This window comes from Apostichopus japonicus, chromosome 19, assembly GCF_037975245.1.
Source record: "Apostichopus japonicus isolate 1M-3 chromosome 19, ASM3797524v1, whole genome shotgun sequence".
NCBI classification, from domain to species: Eukaryota; Metazoa; Echinodermata; class Holothuroidea; order Aspidochirotida; family Stichopodidae; genus Apostichopus; species Apostichopus japonicus.
Genome location: NC_092579.1, coordinates 6,263,815 through 6,287,426, shown reverse-complemented (window position 1 = coordinate 6,287,426; position 23,612 = coordinate 6,263,815). Strand labels below are relative to the sequence as shown.

Sequence of the window (23,612 nt, the reverse complement as noted above, 5' to 3'; positions counted from 1 at the left end):
TGCACTCGATCACCAAGCTGATCTACATACTACATAAGACGTTCAAGAAAGATGTACTTCCTGAGATCGTGTTTACAAGATTTTCAGACTTTGACTTAAATGTTCACCGAAAATGACCTTTGACTTCTACCAATTTTAATAGTGTCTTGTATGCATCATGCTGGATCTGCACACCATGTATGAAGTTCAACAAAGATGTACTTTTTGAGTGACCACATTTACAAGTTTTCAGACTTTGACCTCTGGTGACCCCAAATGACCATTGAACATCACAGAAAAGAATAAGATTCTTGCACTCATTAAGACGGATCCACGTTCCAAATATGAAGTTAATCCACCATAAACTGTTTGAGTTTTTGCAACACACCGTGCAGTTTTTCTTTATAGGCAGTTTTGGAATATTTAATTCCATCATTGACACAGTATTCATTTTGTAAAAATTCTTATTCACAAGTTGTCATGGTAACATAAATTGAGCAAGATAGTCTTTTCTGAATGTTCCAACCATCAAACATTATTCAGAAAATGTATTTTCTTCTCTTTAAACATTCACATTACAGTCTCTTTAAACATGCGCAGACTGTATACCTCATAAAGAGTGGAAGCATCCAACATGTACATATCCCCTGGTGATTATAAGCAGTAAAATCAAATTTTACAAAACCTGTTTCAGGTATTTGGCACTATGTATAAAGCTACGACGAACTAAAACATTACGTGGAACAGTGTAAGTGTTGTTTTTAATATCTTGTTGATTTGACAGAGTGGGGGAGCTGTCAATCATAAATCATACTTCACACAGGATGAAAGAGAACTGCGTTTCTCTTTATGACAATGGTTACATCTTTCCCCTCAGGTTACGTGATTTACCAGGAACATCCTATCTCTTGCTTTTCCAAATGTACCACCCTCTGTCAGGTGTTAAAGTGCATCACCATGTCAAAGGCTACTCATAGCTTGCATTTTGTGTATTGAAGTTTGTTATATTCTCCTGATTATCAAAACTCTACCTTACCTTAAAAGGGTGTGAAGACTCGCGCAAAAAGAAATGTCTGATGCCGGTAATCTGACCTAGTTTCGAATGAGGTGTAACAGAAGTGTTAGACACCACCATCGATCCCAGAAAATACACACACAGCTTGCTACCATCATTAATTAGACACTCTAGAGTGTACATTCAATACATACAGCTACGGTCAATGCCCACAACACAGTGTACATAGCAGCGATGGACATCTCAGGTCCAGCTAAAGGTAACAAGCAGGGTTATAGCCACGCCGGCCGGCGGCGGCCGGTGGTAACCGCCACTCACGCCTGCCAGCCGGCATTGGAAGTGAATAAACAGTCCACTGGCCGGCACAAAAAAAAATAGTAAAATGCTTGTGAAATACAACAAAAGTAACAAATTTTATCTTTCCCTTGCCGTAAAACATGATAATAACGTCACCTTTTTCTGTTATTTACCAATTGTAAATCTGAAAAGTAGCTTCGCCCCCTCGACCCCCACCGGGGCGTTGCCCCTGGACCCCACCAGGGGCCCTTAAGCGGGCCCCTGGACCCCCGGCCGTGAGATGCGAGAGCTTCGCTCGCTACGCTCCGCAAATTTATTTAACCAGCACTCACAATCTCCTAGCTATAACCCTGGTAACAAGGTATCACTTTTCATTACTGTCTGCATATTGTAGCGACAAGAAAAAAACTTCACTTGCAAGCTTTTTCAGATGGCCGCATGCGGTTTGGGGTGAGTCTTCAATGCTTTTTAAGAAAAGGGTAAGGTTTATGAAATATAGTCCACCAAAATAGCACCAGGAATGATGAAAAAATAAGACAAAGAAAATATATCCAGCTTTCCAAAATAATAATGCAAACCTTACATAAAAATTGTGTGTGACGCAAAGTTACCTGTACAAGATACTGTACATTCTAACACAAGCTGCTGCTCTATAAAGGACCTCTGCATTTGGACGCAAAGGTAAAGCCCAACAAATAAACAAAAACAGCTCTAAAAACTTTGGAATTTCGTCACAAAGGTAGTACTGTAAAATACAACCCAACACAAAATTACAGAGGTCTCTGTGTTTTTGCCTTGAACTTACTACAGTGGGAAGATAAAGACAAATGGTATACCTAAAAATAACCACAACCCTGTCACTCTAGTGTGACAACATTGCACCTGGAAGGATGATATCAGTCAAATTTTAACAACATCGAAGGAGATGAATGTTGTATTACACTCTTGAAAGCTGTGTTTTCAATTTCTAAACCAGGATTAATGGAGGGATTGTAAAAAAACTTTTTATGCACTGAGTCAAAATTCAAAAGCTAAAAGCCATGCATGAATCTCAATGTAGAAAAGCTTAAATACAAATAAAATGACTGTGGGAATCTGTTGAAAAACATTTATACCACAAACCTGTGGGTCTAGCCCTACCAAAGAACCTTTTTAATATATTAAGCACACTACATATAACAGTCAAGCCAAGCTGCACAACAGATTAAAGGCTAAGACATATGTGTACACTCAAAATACCATTGGTCCACCACACACACATTTGCACAAGAAATATGGCAGAGTGCAAATTTAGTCTTTTTTGCTGAAGGGCGCTCAAAATTTTACGTGGAGATGGCTTGCGGCACAATTAAATAACCTCCTTAAAACTACAAAATGTGTTTCGCCAGCTGGTAAAATAGTCGACCCCTTCATCAAATCGCTCATGTAATCGAAAAGCCTGCTGTTTACAGATGCCCCGCAGGGTTACCCCCTATAATAAAATGTACTAACCCCTACTGATTTAATGGTGTGACCCCAGGAAATATGAAGATCTATGTAACCGTATTACCCCCTACTGATTTAATGGTGTGACCCCAGGAAATATGAAGATGTAACCGTACTAACCCCTACTGATTTAATGGTGTGACCCCAGGAAATATGAATATGTAACCGGCAGACATGTTGAAAGGGAATCACCACAGAGCTGATTATCACAGAGAGACAGAAGTTTCCATTATTTCCCAATAATTTTAGTCAACCTTTTGTAGTTCTCATCCTTTTTATTTTTTTTTTGGTCTTGTTTTTCTGTAATTTCTTCTTTTATCATGTTAAACTTGATCTAAAAACCCTGCACAACTCATCATTACATACAGAAAGTTCAGGCTGAGGGTAAAACTTCATGACAGCATTCAACCATAAATAATTGTTAGAACATACTGCTTATGACAGGGAAGACCAAGCCTCCGGGCATTTATAATTTACATTCAGCTCTTCCAAGAAAATGATGAAATGTGTAATAATCACGATAATCAAAATGGACGACAAGCCTGTCGGTAGGATTGACAGAGATCTTGTGCATGGCTAAAACACCCATTTACATTTTCTGTATCCCACAGATTTACCTCAATATTTCTCAAAGATTATTCTAAGTTGTAAACTTATAACTACCAAAGACTATGCCCATCCAAATGGCAAGAAAATAATTTCAGAAACTGTAAACTTTTCTCCCACACTTCCTCATATTTACAGTGTTTGTCTTGCTTTGTATCGTGTAAGCATCTTTTTTCCAAAATTATAGATGTGACCTGCCTTCCTTATGTAGCCTGCAAGTTTGTCAGAAGTTGACATCTTCCTTTGTCAACTAATTTAAACCTACTTTGAAATTTTGATAATTAAATATTCATCATTTGAAATGACATTGCAGATTGTACAATAAAGAGATTAACCTGTACAGTGTTTCACTTCAGTATCATCCGTGGGCTGTAAGTTGTCATTTGTCTCCCCCCCACCCCCCCCCCCATCCCTGTGACATTTATACACACAGACATCACAGACTATAGTATGTAATCTTTCTACACTATAAAGTATACTGGACTTGTTTAGTATCACCTCGTTATGGCCGTTTGTTGCTAATTACTTGTCGGTTGTACTTTATCAACTTTTGAAATGTTTGTAATTTATTGTTATAACTTCATTACTTCCATATTTTCCACAATTTAATAACTTTCATAATTCCCATAACTTTACACAATAAAGTAAAATGAGAGGGTTAACATTTATAGTCTGGCTTGACATACCTGTTTACAAAACTTCTGAAAGAGAATATTGATTTTCCATCTCAACAATTTCAACCATAAAATTTGGTCAATTGATAAACCAAGCGAATTATCTGTTGAAGAAGTTCCTACGAGCAGGGATATTTATGAGCTCATCAGAGCTAATATATCTTGATTTCATAGCCTCTCTCTCCTCCTGGTATTTTAGAAAGCCTTGATACGGGTGGTATCCATGCAAATTTACACATTTAGTTGTGTTTTGAGTAGGATCTTGTAAATGACAAAATTGCAGTCATAGAGGTAAGGTGATAGCACCATAATAAAATGTCCACATGTTAGAAATTTGCATGGGTATCAACCCATATCAAGGCTTTCTAACAACAGGAAGACAGAGGCTATAAAATCAAGGCATATTACAGTAGCTCTGGTGAGCCCATTGACCAGGGATCTACTATAGTTAACATGTTTCCATGAATCACTTGAAAACATCAGACAACTTATATCTATATCACCAAACACTTGCATTTCCACTCAAAATTTTATTTCCATTTCTGAAGGGGGGAAAAAAAATTAAAAGGAAAATTCAGGAATTGATTTCAGAGGTAACTGTGCCAGAGATATTTTAACGATATAGACACCATTTTGTTTGATTTTTTCTATTGTGGAGTGATGTAGAGGGTTTTGAGAGGGGTAATAAAGGGATGTTTAAGAGGGCTTATGAGTGGGCTTTTCAGCACCAACAAGTTTATCTTGATCTCCTTTCATGGCTTGTATAGTTACAGTATAATAGTCAAACAGTGTGCAGTCCGGTGGATTTTTTCCCAGGGATTTGAGACGGGGATGAATAGATCTCATGAAGCGTTGAGGAGCCCAATTCACAAGTTATTGTTACTTTTCCCATTCAAATTATTCAGTGGGCGAACAGTTAACTTGAACAAAGTCGGGTCAATTAGTGTCCTCAGCAGACACCCGACATATAATAAAAGAGTGTATATTACTTTTGTTGTGTGCAGACAACCACAGGTATGAAATGTGTGTATTTTAGATCCTCCTGCAAGCATTCTGGTAACTGTATAGCATTCTGTAGAGCATTCTAGTATAGCAATGGTATACAGTAGCATTCTGGTAACTCTTAATATACATGTGAAAATTTCCTCTGGTTGTCAAATCTTCTTGTAACAGTGGGTTGAGAGAAAGAGAAAGTAATACCATGTTACTTGGCTTCTCTCATACCACTCTCTATAAAAATAGAACATCAAGATATTATCCATCCTTCCCTTTCCTAGAAAAATACAAATTTTTAGCTCTCACTACAAATAAGACTTTTAGCACTTAATAGAACCCCCCTCATACTTAGTCTAACATGTCACTCTCAAAAGATCAAAAAATCTAGCAAAATGTGTTTCTGTGAGAGGCAAAAACAGATGAAACAAATTTGTAACAGGTCTTCCCACTCAATGAACACACATAATGCCCCTGAGTACCTTGAATGCACTCTCCATGGCAACATTCCACAACTGGAGAAAATATCAACACATGTTTAGCCCGAAGGTCACAGCTAAGCTGTTCTCTAAACCTTCCCCCCCCCCCACTCTCCCCACTTATACATTCTATTGAGAAGCGCATAAGGGATCCCCACAGTAAAGTACTACCACAGTCCTTACAGTCATATTAATGATCTTTACAAATACGGTCAACAAGAGGCTTAGGAAATTATAAAGATATTAATTACTCTGAATGTTATTGTCGGAATATTTCACAGGGCCGTTGTTATCGACCATTATTTTTGTTTCCTCACATGACTCACTTACATACAGCTATGCTTTCCTCCGCTCTCAAAGGATGCCGAAATCCGGTAGAGAATAAAGAACGGCTCTTTTTCTCGAGCTCTTAACTTTCGGGATAATTAACGGCAATTATTCCTGAGGGATGAGAATTAAGGTTGCCGGAGTACCGCCTTACAGGGTCCCCTCGGTTGGCAGCTTTCTGTTTTCGACAGAATGAAGTTCCAGCGAAAGGAAAACTGCTTACAAAGGATAAAACATATTTATATCACTCCCGAGTAAGCTAAGCTCCTCTGAAATCCTCCAAAAGACTCGACCTTGTGTCGGCGAGGTGCCTACACTCAAAAAACGTCACGTTCCTTTATAAAGTCCTATTTTTCTCACCCTCCGAGATAGGTTTACATTTTTGTTGACACAATACAGTTATGATCCTGTGCGCATTGTTCGACCCGACAGCCCGAGGGCCTCCCAATTTCTCCAAAATTCTCCAAATCCCACAGAAGTTCTTTTCAACCTTTTGAATGGACACGGCGAGAGAGACGATTCCGGAGTAAAAAATGGGAGCAAAGGCTCAGCTGGTAGTGATAGGAATTAAAGGAATGCTAAGGAAAACATTAGGATGTATCGAATATAAATACAAAATATCTGTATCTCATATATTTCTCAGATGTATAAATGGAATGGAAGAAACTGTCTACTTGGTATTATCTACCGCTGTTGTTATGATGACGATTAAAAATTGAGAGACGTGATACGATGTGAACAGTAGCATTTATACGTAGGCTTCAACAAGTATTGAATTGACTATTACTTCAGAAAAGTAGCATAACGTAGGCTTTGATGAGTATTAAATTGACTATTATTTCAGAAAAGTAGAATAACATAGGCTTTGATGAGTATTAAATTGACTATTACTTCAGAAAAGTAGCATAACGTAGGGCTTCGATATGTATTAAATTGACTATTATTTCAGAAAAGTAGGCTTCGATGGGTATTAAATTGACTATTAATTCAGAAAAAGTAGGATAACGTAGGCTTCGACAAGTATTAAATTGACCATTACTTCAGAAAGTATTGCAACTTCTTCTGTCGCCATGGCATTGCACAGACAGTCGGTCACTATTACTACAATTCAAGTTGACCAATGGTATAAAACTCAACTCCTCCAAAACTTAATGGAGCTGCCCGACCAAAGCTTCCATCTCGAACAGAAATAGGTCGTATTCGCCAGATCAGCTTCACATGACTGTAAAGATCTATTAAAAGTCAAAGAGACATCAATATCCATTTCGACCGTTGTGTAAATGTGAGAAAAATAAATTTGAATTTAATTGATTCAAATTTTGGTGAATTTAAATGGTATTTTGATTAGGTATATATTTTGATAGAGCTGAAGATCTTGGTTCATAACTGATATTGCTGCTACCGGGAAACATCATCAAAAGGGAAAAAAAACAGAAACCTTTCCTCTGCAAAATATCGATTCATTGAGATTTTATAAAAATTTTCTCGTAGCCAACCTTAAGGCTTGAAGCAGGATGTAGCTAGGTGAAAGAATAATTTGGAGAAAGGTGTGAAAACTTGTGATCCCAAGTGTTTATCTTAAACAATACAATCTTGATCACCTCCTTGCAAGGTCAGGCTCCTCTCCGACAGCAACAAGAAGATCATCATTGATCCGGTCTGATCCGCGATATGAAGGCTGATCCCACCCCCCCCCCACAGTATCAGATCCTCCTTACATTATCAAGTATGAGCAAGACTCTAATGTGGGAGCTAGTAAGCATTTAGCATCCCTAGGGAGCTGAGTAACTGACAGCCAAGATAATGAAAGAATCAAAGGAAATAACCAATGGAGTAACTTTACCCATTACACTTCAACTCTCTCAATGCACAAAGTATCTCGGTTCAAACCTCTATTTTGGGGGGGGGGGGGTGGCAGGGGAGTGAAACCTTTCAATCATGCATCAGTTAACACCACAAAACCCTTGCATCTTGCCAAGGAAATGCACCTCAGAAATATATATCGGTTTACCAAGAAATATATATTATATTTCTATCATAAAGGTCATACCAGAATTTCTCCTAAAAGTGTACAGTGTTTCTATGTAGTTTCTCGCTGTAACTTTTCATGCCAGTATGATTGTAAATTCATATTTTATTCAATCAAGTTAGATTTCCCTAAGGCCAATAGCAGACCTAATGTGCAAATCTGAATATATTATTCTCCACTTCTCCTTGGAAGAAGTCAGCAAGGTGAAAAAACACAACCATGCTAAGAACTGAGACCCTTACAAACAGTCCAACCGAAAATGACACTGGCAACAAAAAGTCCCTAAATAATGAGCCTTCACACTCTGTACATGCCTAGTGTTTGGATCTGTTTATTCACTTCCAGGCAACCAAAAAAAGTAGGTCGTTCAACTGAACACTGCCAGCAAAAAAGTAACTCCAATATTTGAGGTAAATTCACTAGAGAATCACACCAAAACAATTTGGTACAATATTAATATTTGAGGCACAAAACTGAAACTTTCGAGTCCATACGATGAGTAATAATGGCAAAGAACACTCCCCTATGTACACTGAGCTGTATGTCAAAAATTCACATGTACTCACAAAAGGATATAATTTAGAGTAAGTTGCCAATGTAAGGTATTGTTTGCTGATTTTAGGGATAATTAAACATTTTTCTACCAATTTGGGATAAATTGTCTAATCTTGTCAATTTAGGGTAATTTGACAATTCATGTCACTTTAGAAACCTTGACGAGTTCACAACTTGCACACTCCTCACAAGAGACATCTACAATACTTGAATGTTAATTCCTAAAGAGTTGTGTCATGAGTTTTAGAATTTTGAGTCTTGTCTAAACTTCAGGTCTAATTATTCAAGGATAGCACTGGGTGGACTGAGACTGCTGTTTTTGGAACGACTATTTCAATATGTTTCATGTTTTTATATTTTCCCTTGTCTAACTTTTTGGTTTAACAAGTCACATATTCATTCACATCATAAAAATTGGCAAAACTTACTCTACAGCAAAATTATGTCTAAAATACTGGAATCAATTCTGAAGTTTAACCATTAGAGTCACTTTTGACTTCATCTGATTAGTTTTTTCCATCGCAAAGATTTTTCTCTGCCTCTCGGAGTAAGAGCAGGGCGATGAGAGCTAGAGAGGCCAAGAGACAGATATGTGCCTGGGGATGTTTAGAAAAATTGTTCAATGGAAGACTTTAAAACGCTATTTGTTCAAGGAGATGAGATTCTACCTTGAATTTATGATAATAAAGCAATGAATTTGTCTCCCCTGTTCATTTTTTTTTTATTTCCTTCAAGCCTCCAGGTTAAGTTGTACGGGATGATTATCGATAGTGCAGATAGTGTCAATCACTTTTTCATTACTTTCTTCTTATGGAAGTGTAAAATATCCTACATCGTTCAAGCTGTTTCTCTGCATGTCACGCTGGGTGGGTCCGTGACAGGTAACATATTCAATTGTCACAAGTCAGTGGTTCCAGTCATTCTGATGTCCATCCTTGACTAATCCCTGACATCTACGCAGTAATCATAATTTATGTTGCAGGGCCCCCCCCCCCAATGGCTTTGAGCTTTTAAGGGAAAAAAGAATTTTGACGGGGACTATATATCAAATCCATTAAGTACCCAAGGGAATAGGGAATAATTAGTGACACCAACCTTGCATAGCAAGTCAGGTGTTTTGCTGATCAAAACAACACAGGAATATGTTGTAAGAAAATGTGCAAAAAATCTGCTCAACCAACTTTTAATAACAATTATGCAACAATTTGTTTGCTAATAGTAACATATAAATTGTTGTCAAAAGCTGTCTTCTACAAGTATTTGTCATTCTTTGTGGCTTGTTTTCAAATTCTCCAACTTACTGTTTGCCTTTGTGGGATGGGTTAATGTTTGGTTGGAATGGAGGTGAAGGTGGAGTTGGGGGTGAATGTGGGTGGGGATGAAGGTGGGGTGGGGATGAAGATGGGATTGGGATGTGGTGGGATGGGATGGGATAGGGATGGATAAAGATGGGGTGGGATGGCTGAAGGTGTGGTGGGACAGAGACCCACAAAACCTACTATACTACTGACCAACTACCATCCATTTGAAAACAGAGAAATTCCATTCCCACCTGCATCCATAAATACTAGACATTTAGAAGTGACCTTCCAGTTTGCCCTACTTCAAGGTTGCTCTGTGTCCCTAGATACCAATAAATATTTGATTTTATAGCTCTGTGGATCATTTGCCTAGTTTGACCATCCAATCCAAGAACCATTAGCTTGATGATTGAGCTAACATGAGGCAAAACTGAAAGAAATCCCTGAAATACAAATGTCACCTGGGGACCATCTTCGAAGGGGGGGAGGGGTGGAAGACAGGGGTGGAGGTTTCATTAAGGAGAAAGTTTATTACGAATTTCAGAAATACTGATGTCACCACCATCAGCAAATTCAACACAGTGCCTTACATATAAGTTGAACACAGCATGTACAGTAAATTGGTCATTGATGAAGCACAGTTAAAGGTATGCTGTCTTGGCACCAAATATGCTAGATATTCAATTATGGTCACCTTTGGTCAAAATTTTGAGACTGTTTCTATTACAACCTTCAGAGGCAATTTTCCTCACCGGGACATTCAGTCATCTTGTGTGTTCCTTAAAAATGTCTGAGAACAATTTGGAGGGTAAAGACCGCCAGGAAAGTACTTTTTGAAAACTTCTAGCAATTATAGCGTGCTATAATTTGGGGCCCTATACTGACTACCTTTAACTCAAGTAGACCCAAAATGTCAGCTACTTTGTCTTTCATTTTATTGCCATCAGCTCTAAAACATTTTATGGAAGTTGGAAAGAGGAGAGGTCAGAAGAGGATAAGTGACAAGGGGACCAAGGGAGGGTCAAGGAGGATTGAATTTTATATTCTGAAGGTTGGTTTCCTGCGATACCTTTGACAACACAAAATGTGTAATAGCAAAACAAAGTACAAAAACCTCGGAGAAATACTATTTACAAGCCTATTAAACGTTGACATAACACCATTGCACCAATTGCCAATCACTACCCATTTGGTGTTGCAGAATGTCCACACGATGAGACAATAGAACTGGGTTAATTATACATCTCGACTAGTTCAAAGTTGTGATCTTGACCAACAATGTCGAGTCTTTTAAGATCTTAAAAACTTACTTCGTAAGTGTATATAAAGATCTCAACCCCCGAAAACAGAGTTACCATATCAATTTGGCACCAAGACCAATTGATGATGGGGGAGGGATCTTTCCTTTGTTGGAAGAGCAACTTCAAAAACCAGGTTGCTGGTGAACAACACCACCCCTTAATATATTTGGTACTGTTGTCCAAATGCAATAAATTATAAGTCAAAGCTAAGCACATCCCATGGACGATCGTGGTGTGAATGATGAATTGTTGTAAGCACTACATCATATAAAACGTTACATGGTTTTCGTTACATGACTCTACATTAAAAAGCATATAAATTACCCTCGAATAAATTAGCCATCTGCTTAAGTACTGTCGGACACCTACCCAAACCATAGAGAACTACTGCAGACCCTGGAAAGAGTAATCCATAAATTGAATTTGCCTGCATTGCTAATCAAAACTACACTTTCAAACAGATTGTTAATTAAAAACCGTGACTCGGAAGGCTGTGGCCTAAAAGGCACAGTTTGATATGATCAATGTATTATTACTGTGTGCCACAGATGCAAGCCACTGACCTTTATACACAGCCACAGTTTCATAGGGAGTAGATTTTTCTCTGTCAAAAAGCAAAAGATTCATGTCGCTTCCACATGAAGCCATGCTGGTACATGAGTATTTGGGTTTTAAGGTATTGACTGACATTCATCAACTAGTGTGTCCAGACTATATTTACCTAAAAATTAAGGGACAAGGAGAAAGTGAACAATGTCACAGAAGAGGGTCAGAGAGGATCAGAGGGGGTCACGGGGGGGGGGGGGGGGGGGGGGGGTGTAGTGCTAAAATGCTACCAATTATTTTAGCAAGTAAGGACGGTAGGTGGGCTAAGTGCATGACTTGAGCAGAGACGGGCGAAGAGAGAAGTACAACTATAAAACTTGAATACAATTGCAAACAATGGCCACTAAATTCTCATTTGGGGAATCATTTTTCAAGGTTTTAATTTTTTAATGGCAGTTTTGATATTTCTGATTATGTGCACATCATTATCATTAGAAAGTAAAGATAGTTCCCTGGTTTCTGTGTACAAAGAAAATGACTACATGAATTGTTTAGATTATTGGAGAAATTTATACCATTTTCCGAGAGCAACTGATCTAACAGGGCTTGAGTCTCTGCTGATCAATTACAGCCATATCCTTTTCCAATGTCATTTCTTCTTCAGCCACTTCCCTCCCACACCAAGAGAGAAAACGCTTCTTTTGTTTGCAACATGAGTAATAAATATTCACCTTTTATCAACAGACTCAAAAGAAACAATCTCATGTCAGAGTTCAAGTAAATATACTTTGATAACATCAACAAATATGTTACTTATCACCCCCCACACCCCCCCACCCCCTCCAATTTCCTCAGGAGATGGAAACATCAGCAGACATACTGTAATAGATACTGACAGCCACTAACAGGGTCTACACACATACCTTATCTCTAATGAGTACCTAAACTATTTCAATCATTTCTTGCAAACATGAAAAATGCCTATCCCCAGGAGGCCAGGGTAGATAACCTTTATTAATGTTCACACTGGTGGCTGAAATCCATTGCTCATATTATAAATAATGCTGGAAATTGGTATTTCTACATACAGGCTTCGATGTGCATTTTTGATGAAATTCTAAATACAGAGAACTTTAACAGTTACAGTTACAAGCAAACTGTCCAAATGAAACGGGTTTGGGGGATATTACTTCACCAGTGTGAAGGATTAGAAGATTATATTTGTAAGGGAAGTTAAAGGTATTGAAGAACACTTGCCATCATGACATCACAATACCACCTACTGTCATCCATTCCAGCCCTGGAAGAATCCAGGGTTTAGCCAGTCCAAATGGATTCCATTCGATAAACCTTATCTCGAGTTTGGAATAAGGTACTGACTACTGAGATGGAATTTTCAACTGAAAGTATGGAACTTTTCTTTCCCATATCAGTATATTACATTGTCTGCAACTGCATATATATCCATTTAACCAGAAACAGGAAGGTAAACCCAGTAAACTGTTCACCATATTCATACATCATGACTGAATTTGTTAATAGAACTTTATGAAGGATACAAAATATCCAAAAGATAGAATTGAGATTCAATAAACTGTAAGTTTGGTCCCACAGGTTCTGTCTGGTTCATAAGACCCATAATGACACTTAAAATTGAATTTTGAAAAGTGAAATAAAATTATACATGAGACTGCAACTTAAATACAATTTTAATGCCTATCAGGTCATAGAATGTATTTAACTTGTACCACATAGTAAAACTGGGAAATATAATTTATCTAGCATCGTATTTGGAGAATGGTCAAATTGCTACAAATGTACAAAGATAGTAGCGTTTGCAGAAGAAAAAGTAGTTTTCTATGCATGACAAATTTCTGAGCGATAAAACTGCTTCACAAAATTTGAACACTAAATTATTCACTATAGAATGGGCACTACGCATGCAACAATGGCTAAAATGCTGCAATGCATAGTACAGTAGTATTTAGTGAACAAAAATTCATCACAGCTTCTAGATTTATTAAGCAAATTTCAGGATCCACAGAATTGCTACATAAACATGCAACATGCAAGTTTGCACTTGCAACTAAATTGACATTATTGTATGGATTTTTGTCTTTGTGCTATTCTGTATGGTGGATCTCCTGCGGTATACTTTACCAACTTCCAAGAAGTTAAAACTGGTTCATTCAAACAATGCAATGGTCCCAGGTAGAGTTACCTTTCAGTTTAATATGATATTATTTTTACTATTATTACTACTAATACAAATGGGAGTAATTTAAATTGACTATTCAATGACTCATAACTATATATTAGTAGCTGTTCTACATAAATTAAACCACAGTCACTTTACCTCTCAGAGCTATGGATCCCTAGGAACCAGCAGGAAGCTGTGGTCAATATATTTTCATGAGAAATATTTCCAAAGGAATTCTCCTGTCAATATTTGGTGGGATAAATCACAGGCCATGATTGCGACTAGGAACCAGATATAATGATTTAACTATCATCAACATCTCGCAGTCTTTGAATACAGTTTAAAATCTTCAGAAGAGTAAGAGGGAAGAGGAAGTGGACAATGACCCTCAGGCCTCAGGAGGCAGTCAGTGGGAGTAGGAGGGTGGGGGGGGGACACTAGGGCAGTGATAATTTTATGAATGTTAGTACTTATACTCCTAAACATTAACGTGTGTGAGTGTATGTCGTTCCAATTGGTGTATTTTCATTGCCATCATCATTGTCATCATCGTCTTTTTATATTTTTATTATTTTTTAAATAATTCAAAAACACCCCTCGATCCTAAGCAAGTTAGAAGACAAAGGTTAGTTTCATTTCCTTCCATATCAGCTCAATCCAAAAATTGTAAAAATGTTACATTTACAAATTTTTATGTGTACATAGCTTCTTCTTTTTTTTTCAAAACAGGGAGAGACATTACAGTAGGTAGAAAGTAGAAATTAACTGGTTTGAAATATTGAAGAACTTGATTCCTATGAATACATTTTCAGTTTACATACATACAGTATGCTATGCCATAGTCTTGCCAAGCAGCCCAAGTATTACACACAGGAATGGGCCAGACACTCGAAGACTGTGTGAAGAGGTTACAAAGTGTTCTAGATGCAATAGAGTGAGAATGCAGTGGTTGTGAGGAGACAGGTAAGTGAGGAGTGAAGTAAATTAATAGTATGCTGTGACATCTAATATTGTACTACTTGCTAATTGTACTCCGCAATACTCCCCCACCCCTACCTTCCCCCTCACTCCCCCACCCCAACCTTTCCCCCTCCCTCCCTATCCCAACCTTTCACCCTCACTCCCAACCCAACCTTCCCCCCTCACTCCCCACCCCAATCTTGCCTCTCCCAACCTTCCCTCTCCCAACCTTCCCCCTCCCTCCCAACCCCACTCTTTTCTCTCCCTACCCCACCCTACACTTCCCCTTCTTCAGTAATCTTACCACAGAAAACTCTAGTATTATGTTTTTTTAAATTATACAGTCAACTAAAACTGACTGAGTTCCTGATGAGTTGAAGAGAGGTTGAGCACCTTAGAAGCAAATTCCTTCTCAATTTGACTCAGATGACAAGACCTAGGAAATGTAAATTAAGTCCTCAACAATTTGCCCGTTCTCAAATTGTGTCAAAACAACAAAACTGATGATATTACCTCCAACTTACAGGGGTTATTTCAATATTAATTTTTCTGCAGGGCTGAACTCTTTTCAAAATATCTGCCACCATGTGTGAAAATAGTACCTAAAGCTCTGCCTGAAGGAGAGCTACATGGATAAAAGCAGTGACACCTCATTTCAGGGAGCGATGATTATTAAAAAACCTTCTTTCAATGAATGGACCTTCTTTCTTACCCAATAGACAGACAGACAAGTATGTCACGGACAAACACACATCAACAGACTTTTTAGTTGCCATATCCCTCTTGATCTAGGTAGAATGTGTTAACTCAACAATACATATCTTTGTTCTTGTTCTTAGAACGGTATCAAATGGATCCTGTTTTGGGCAGAACCTATGGTATTGCGCTGTTTCATTGACTAGGTATGACCTTGCGTTGCTACTCTATCACACATTGAATACAAGTTGTGACTCATCCATGGGTGGGTGTCACATTTAAACAACTGTATATAGAATCAGACGATTTATCCCTGCACACCTTTAGTCTCACGAAGCAGTTCAGTATATATGGTACTGTATCCTTGCAGCAAGTTTCACTGAGAAAGTTGAACACAAACTTATTTTTTTCTGTAATTGGGATACTGTGCCTTTGTAAAATGCAGTTGAAGCTTGAAACCCTAAAACACCCAGGTTGGGGTATTTACAAGCGACGATACTTACCTGCCTCGACTATACTATTGCACCTTTCCATCTATCTAGCCTAATAACTACCTAGCCTAATAATACACTGGTGCTATGGCCGAGTGGATAAAGGCGGCGGCATTTGAAGCAATGAGGCCAATCGTGAGGTTCCAGGTTCGATACCCGGCCGGATCATAGTAAGATGGGTTTTTCATCCGAGAGCAATCTACGGTTTTTCCCAACTGAAATGACTTTCTAAATTAAAAGATTACAAATTTGAGTTAAAAATGTTTGATTGGAAGCCACCCGACCTGTAGGTTGTAATCCATAAGCCCTTGCGGGTTCTCTCCCACATTTGTGGTCGCTTTAAAAGTGTCGTAAAAATAACTGCTGATTATTCAATTATTATTATAACTGGTAACATTTTTGGCACTGTGCGGCCCATCGCCCTACTGTAAGCTTAGACCAACAAAAGTCAACACTATAAATTATCAAATTAAGGCACGACCTTGGGGGAGGGGGAGCACCAATGTTGAGGGGTTAAACTGATTAAGCCGCAATGGCATTTAGGTGCTACCAGATACGAAATACAGAGATTTATTTGCATTGTCCTAGACATCTTGGCACTGTTCCATGCCCTCAGAGCTATGTAGCTACTGTAGCTTAGTTGTACTGCTGTAATATGTTAATTCCTGGAAAAAAAACAAATATCCATACAGGAAACAACTCAACACATAAATTTATCATGTTTCAATGTTATTTCTAGTTTGTTATGATAGTAACACTGTAGCTAACCCTAGAAGATGGTTATAGCAAAAGCTCAGAAACAAAATTTTACTACAGTACAGGTCTGTGCCTGTAGTGAAAGTAGCATGCAGTCATTAATTATGCTGATACTACATTGGGCAAGTGTATAACTAAAGGCAATTTTCTTTCACGGCTAATAATCTTGACATGATTTTATCACTTAGTCTATGACATATCAAGGACTGATATCTAGAAATGTTTAGAATGGAGCTTCAACAGTAATTTGTGACTTGCTTTCATACTTTTATTTTAGCTAAATGTAATGTAACGAATTGTGTTCACAATTCAACATGAACTCAGTCCAAATCAGACTAGAGTACTAATCTACTAATCTCAAATTTATTTCATTCCTTAAATTAAAGAAACAGCTTTATCTCCCTTTCTTTCTTAATCCAGGGGAGGGTTTAATGGGAGGGTCATCTGGGATGAAAAGAGCAGGTGTTTCGGGCATTGTCCTCATCGACTTTACCATTTGATAAATTACAAACTGAAGTACAAACCAAACCTAAACATTACCCTTCTTCTGAGCATATAGCTCCATGTTCTGAGTAACCAAACTGACCACAGCTTGAAAGATTATCCTTGACTTGGCCGGCTACCCCTGAACTCCACTGCTGGATGTGTTGAGTGACATAACCTGGGCTGAGGCCATAACTTCATTCACAGTATAAACAGTAACCACACAGCAAGCTGAAAACTATTTATGTCCATAGGAAATATTAGTCCAAACAAGACTCTCTCTGATAACTATGTACATGCACTATGACTCCCTTTGATGATAACAGTTCTAAAGATGGAAATCAAATCAAGCTAACAGGGTAATAAATTATGAAAAAAAGTTGTGGGCATATATTTATTTCCAAAAGGTTACCAATCAAAAATTTATCCCAGGTAGACAATTAAGCACATACTGCAAAACTCAATTTTTGAATTATGACTTTGAGGTGGAAATTTCAAATTGCATATATGATTTAGCTTTCTTTGAGTGAGATATTGTCATAAACAGATTACTGTGGTATTTACAGTACTTGCTATGTATGAGTTCAGAGTAGTATTTTTAGTTTGATATTGATCCGATTTGTGGTATATCTACAGTATTACTTTAACAACAAGACCAAGATATTAAGCAAATATGATTTCAGTGATTCATCTTAAGCCATGCACCCTCGAGAATAGCTAAATAAGGATTATTTTACCAAATTTTCCATTCAATTCTGAACAGATAAAAAAAAAACAATTGTCATCAAGAACTTGCGTTAGATCAGATGATCATTATTACTATGCTACTTCCATGACCACACCTATATGCCACAAGCAACCACTGATTTAACTTATAAAAAGAAAAATTAAAATTATATATTTGAAACTGAAAATTGGATAGTGTAATGCAGGGTTGTCCAACCTACGGCCCTCGGGCCACAGTCCGGCCCGGCGCAGGGTTGCGTCCGGCCCGCCAGAGATGCTCTACGGTGCAAAATTTTAGTGAGCAGATTTATTGATAACAATTTTAAGCTATATAATCAATCATTGGAACCTTCTGGGTCCAAAAAAAAACTGTAGGTCAGTTTGTGTGACACTCTCTCAGCGGAGGGGGGGGGGGCGGCTGGACTTTATTCATCTGTTTTATCAGGAAGGAAAATAAATCAGTGCGCGCCGCGCGAGTGCTCACATTTTGTTGCCTTGGGCTTAGGGCAAAAAAATCGAAAAATCGAGCGTAGGGTTCATGCGGCCCCTCCTTCATCTCAGTCATTCCATGTGGCCCTCCTCTGCAAAAGGTTGGACAACCCTGGTGTAATGTATAGGATTGGCATCAGAATACTGATCCATGGAACAAATTTTTCAGGAGCTTGACAAAGGCTATGACCCCCAGTACATCATACCCAGGAGATAGCAAAGCTTGGCAGCAGCTGATAAGAGCAATCAAGTTTAATCTACAAATTTATTCAAGGCCAGAGTTTAAAGACAAATGAGTTCCTTGACAGCTTCAGATAAATATTCTCCACCTTGTGGATAATACTTTTAAAATATGTTCAAAGTTACAATTATTACCCACACAGTCAAGGAACTTCCATTCGCTCAAAAGCAAAGTAGATCTGTAGAGAATATTTTGTAACCAGCTTAGGCCCTAATATCTTTAATATTTTCAGCCCTTTGGCTGTTTTGGGTCTTTGGGGTATTTTGGGGATAATTTCTTTAGAACATCTTTCCCCCGAAAACTATTGCTAGGTCAAGGAGAGGGTGTCGTTTTGCCATCTTGTGCCACTGGAACTTATTTCCCAGAAGCTGTATAACAATGCCTCCAATACAATGGAAAAACAAAAGAAAGTATAACAAAAGAAATGGGACTGAGTGTAATGGGGACTAGGTGAAAGCAACAGTAACCACAAAGTTGTTTGACTACAGGTTCAATTTAAATTTAAAAGTGATTATTATATGCTCAGTTACTTAAGCAACCAATTACTCAAAAACTGGCTGTGTCCACTGGAAGTAGGTTGGTCTGGAATATTCCAGTAATTCTACAGGGGTGACATTACCAGGAAGATGAAAAGACATTGAGAAAGTTTCATTGTGCCACTTACAAACGATGATATTGACAACAAAAACAACATCATGAAAACTTGTTACCCAAATGATCACCACTACCCAACCTTCCTTGGCATCTCATTCTCTAGCAACTTATCAACTCACAACAACAATGTCAATGAACCTGTTAAAATGAACTGCCCAACAAGACAGCCTAGATATAGACCACTGGTTCATTTCCATTATAAATTTGAAAAAAAGGTAAAGCACTATGTGATACTGTAGTAAAGTACTAGAATTCTTGCTAGCATTTACAAACAAGTTTGTTACACCATCACAACAAGTAGAAATTATTCCCAAATTGACCTTGTGACCTCTGAACAATGACACCCAAAGAAGGAGTAAAAGTAAATAAAGTAATGCTTATTTAGTAGACCTTTGTCTCCATGGACTTTAAGTATTGCGAATGCCAGATTGTACCACAGCGCTGGTCACAAGACCCCAAAATATGGTGATTTCTTTTCGTACAGTTACGGTGAAGTCCTCAGTTTGAGGAAATTAAATGCCTTTTGGCCGGGCAAACTCTTAATTTCATATTACTTGGCCATTTTAAGTATCAAGAGGAAATACTTCAAGCTAAGTATGGCAATCAATTCAGAATTAAAAGTGCAATATTGATGTCAAGATCATTGGACACAATGGCTGGCTATGATCAAAAGTTCGGTCTAAATAATTATATTTACTAGTAGCAAGATGGAAAATTCATGGGAGAAATATGAATACATATGGTGACTCTTTAACTAACCACAGAAATGTTTCATAATGACATTCAATCTGAGTAAATATTTGGGATAGGCCTAAACCTTACTGCAGTATTAATTTTCAAAGTTTTAGAATTCAAAACAATTCAAAACTTTAATCTAAATTAGTTTGCCATGAGAGTAGGCCTGATCATGGTAGGCTAATGGACAATCTTGGCCTAAGAACAGTGGTCTATTGGTTAGGCTGTAGAGTCCGAGGGCTTGACAACGGACAGACTTGAACACAAAACACAGAAACAAGAAAATACATGTGCACACTCTGAGGGTCTGGGAGGCTCTGCCTTACTTCTTTATTCAGTCTTACTAACTAGACTGCTTGTCTAGCTATTTACATAACATAAATGCATAAGAACAATGTACCATTGATAGGAGGAATGTAGCATGTACCACACCAACTATAGACCACTGGTCTAACTATTAACATAATATATGCATAAAGAACAATACACCATTGATAGGAGGAATCAACTGAATACAGTACTATGTCCACCTGGTATACATGTAAACTGACACACATACTTCTTGTACATAACAGTGCCAGTGCAAGCCGCATAAGCTATCTTTACATCTCCCCCCGCCCCAAAGCACCCCTTTTTCCAAAAAATTACCAGAGATAGCCTAGGTCTAGTACTAGTAATATGTAGTATTTAAGCTGGGTGATTCCAATCATAATGCACCGAAGACATTGAACTGTCAACTCAAAGTATAATAATTTTTGAATAAATTATTCTTATATCTGCATGTACACAGTATTCTAGCTTTTGCAATATATTTGATGCTAACATGCACATCTACATTTTTTGCAATTTGACAAAATTTTGATGAACTTTTAAGAAATTGTTCAGACACATTCTCCAAGAAAAATGGTGCCATACAGTGACCTATTATGACCTTACAGGGACTACCCAAAGAGAGCAGCATGCATTCGTAATTTACTCAGGTGATCTTACATGAGTAAAAAATACTATCCATTGTTTTAATGCAATGGACCATAGGGTCATAGTAATGTGTGTTTTTTCATCTATGAGCAATCTACGGTTTTCCCATCTAAAATGACTTGCTAAATTGAAAAGATTAAACATTTGAGTTAAAATGTTGAATTGGAAGCCACCCAACGTGGAAGTTGTAAGCCATAAGCCCTTGTGGGTTTCTCTCACATCTGTGGTCGCTTTAGCATCGTAAAAATAACTGCTGATTATTATTATTATTATTACATTGACTGACTTGTAAGCACACTTCAACCTCAAGTTTGGTTAATTACTTTCAGTTGCCATGGTAAAATAACCAAATATCCAATAGTGTGTGATAAATGGTCCTGCATCATAATAGGTTCCTCGACTATACCACTACCAGTACCAGCTAGTACCCTATATGGGTAAGGCCTATCAAAGATCAAAGTGGCTATTGTTACGACTAGTCGGAAGAATAATTTCCGACTACGCATGCGCAGTTGCTATTTTCATGACCAGGAGTACTATTTTTACGACGAGGAGTAACAATAATTTCAGGTTAGGGTTAGGGTAAGGGTTAGGATCGAGGTTTAGGGTTATGTTTAGGGTTAGGGTTACCCCTACTACATGCCCAGTTGCTTTATTTACTTTACTGCTCTTGAATTTGCCTTTGTCATAAGAATAGTTTATAAATAATTGTTACGACTCGTCGTAAGAATAGCCACGGCCATCAAAGATAGTAGTACTACTAGTACTAGTAGCAGCCTGTCATTTAATTAGTGACCAATTAAACTAGGCAGTAGCAGTAGCCATCAGTGCTCACAAAAGGAAGTATTCAAGTAATGTTAACCCAACTTATGTAAGGATATCCTTGATCACTTACTAGTACTACCAAGTTACTAAACAGCCTCCCTTGGGAAGTTGGGCTAGGATTAGGACAGGGAGTAACATAGTTTGGAAATGATAACAATAACATTTGATATACGATTACGAACTGATACTGCAACTTAGGTCCTACTAGTACTAGGCTATGCCTAACTGCAATGGAAACAGTACGTAACACGACAGGACCCTTACATTTAACTTTTAAGCTCTCTGTAAATGTAAAGTGTGAAGCCTGAATGAAACAATCGTCCTAAACTCACATATTATAGATCCGATGTTTGCTGCTCAACCTGAAGGTTGTGCCCATCAAATTGCATGGAATGAAAAGTCCGACCGGCTTCCACTTTACTTGTCTGGGACAGTAGTTCTCAATAGGACCATTCCATTCTGAACGTGAAATATCTAGCTTAGGCCTGTGCTGCTTGGTGTGTAATAACTTTATACTGTGTGTTTATATATTCTAGCGCTATGAATATGCTTGAGTCACTGTCCATTGCACAATGGCACACTGTGTGCTAAATGTTTGTACTGTATGAAGTCATCGCCTATATCGGATAGCCTTCAAAAGGTGGGTGGAGCGAGATAATATTAAAATTCGATCACTGCTTTTGAACTAAGCCCCGCCCAACTCCTCCAATCGTATCTGAAATAATCTTGCTTAATTTTAGAAAGTCTTTTCAACGGCGCTAGTCACATTTTGTTGATACAAAAGTATTCACTTTTCTCTCCACACCTTTCTCAATTTGAGGAATTGCACGGCGAACACTTATCATGGAAGGGAACCGCGGGGGGGGGGGGGGGGGGGGAGGGGGCGGAAGCCAAGGTTAATGGTGCAGGGTACATTTACCCTTGACTGTTCGAAATATGTGGAAGAGAGTAATATCCGTCAACGAAAGTTACCAGCAGCTCATTTGTAGGTTTTCAGAAGAACTTTCCTAATGCTATGAAGGTGACCTTAAGAAGTAGTACTTTCTTTAACTAAGAACTAATAATAAAACAATGCTACGGAGGAATTAACAGAACCTTACAACTTCATTAACAAAGAAACCACATCAGCAATGCGAGTTTACTTGTTTCTTTTGGTCGCTGCATGCATGCTCTTTAATCGTTTCGTTGTCATCAGATCTGGTTGGAACGTTATTTTTTGTTTCGGATGTCTCGGATTTCCATAATATTTACATTTACCTCTCTGCGAACTTACCGCTATCCGTGATTACAATATTTCGGACATTGAATTACATTATGTGAAATTATATCTACTTCGTTGAACTGGAATAAGTTAGGTTTGATCAGTTTTAACGAAGGGACATATTTAATCAGCTGTGGTTAGCTTCAGCCAACGTCTGCTTCGGCCTCCAGGGGCGCCATTATATGTTTTTTGCGTCTTCGGTTTTTTCTCTCCCATAGGGTCCTTAATGCGGACTTGATTGTCCCTTCTGAACCTTTTTTTCTTCTAAACTATTATCCAGGAGATGTGAGGGCGTACTAGTACCCACCCCACCCCCGCTGGGCCCCCTTACCTGTCAATCCCACATAGGAAAATCAAATAGGCCTAGTTATCAGCACAACCTTCCGTGCAAATCTAATTATAGATCTAATTTAAATATGCCTTAAGAATGCACTATATTTCACGTCTGAAGTGTTCATCTAACAGAATCCGACAACTCATCTCAAATTTCGACGCTTTATTTCATAATTGTCACGTATTATCTGGAATAT

General features: G+C 38.1%; 1 protein-coding gene across 1 annotated transcript in view; it reads right to left on the bottom strand.

The window, feature by feature from the left end:
• The window catches only part of LOC139960196 (heparan sulfate glucosamine 3-O-sulfotransferase 6-like), a 51,323-nt gene extending 28,910 nt beyond the window's left edge, over window positions 1–22,413 (bottom strand). The window contains exon 1 of the mRNA XM_071958382.1: window positions 22,154–22,413. Coding sequence (XP_071814483.1) covers window positions 22,154–22,200 — 47 coding nt within the window. The 5' untranslated portion in view covers window positions 22,201–22,413. The remainder of the gene's footprint in view (window positions 1–22,153) is intronic.
• Between the last annotated feature and the right edge of the window lie 1,199 nt (window positions 22,414–23,612).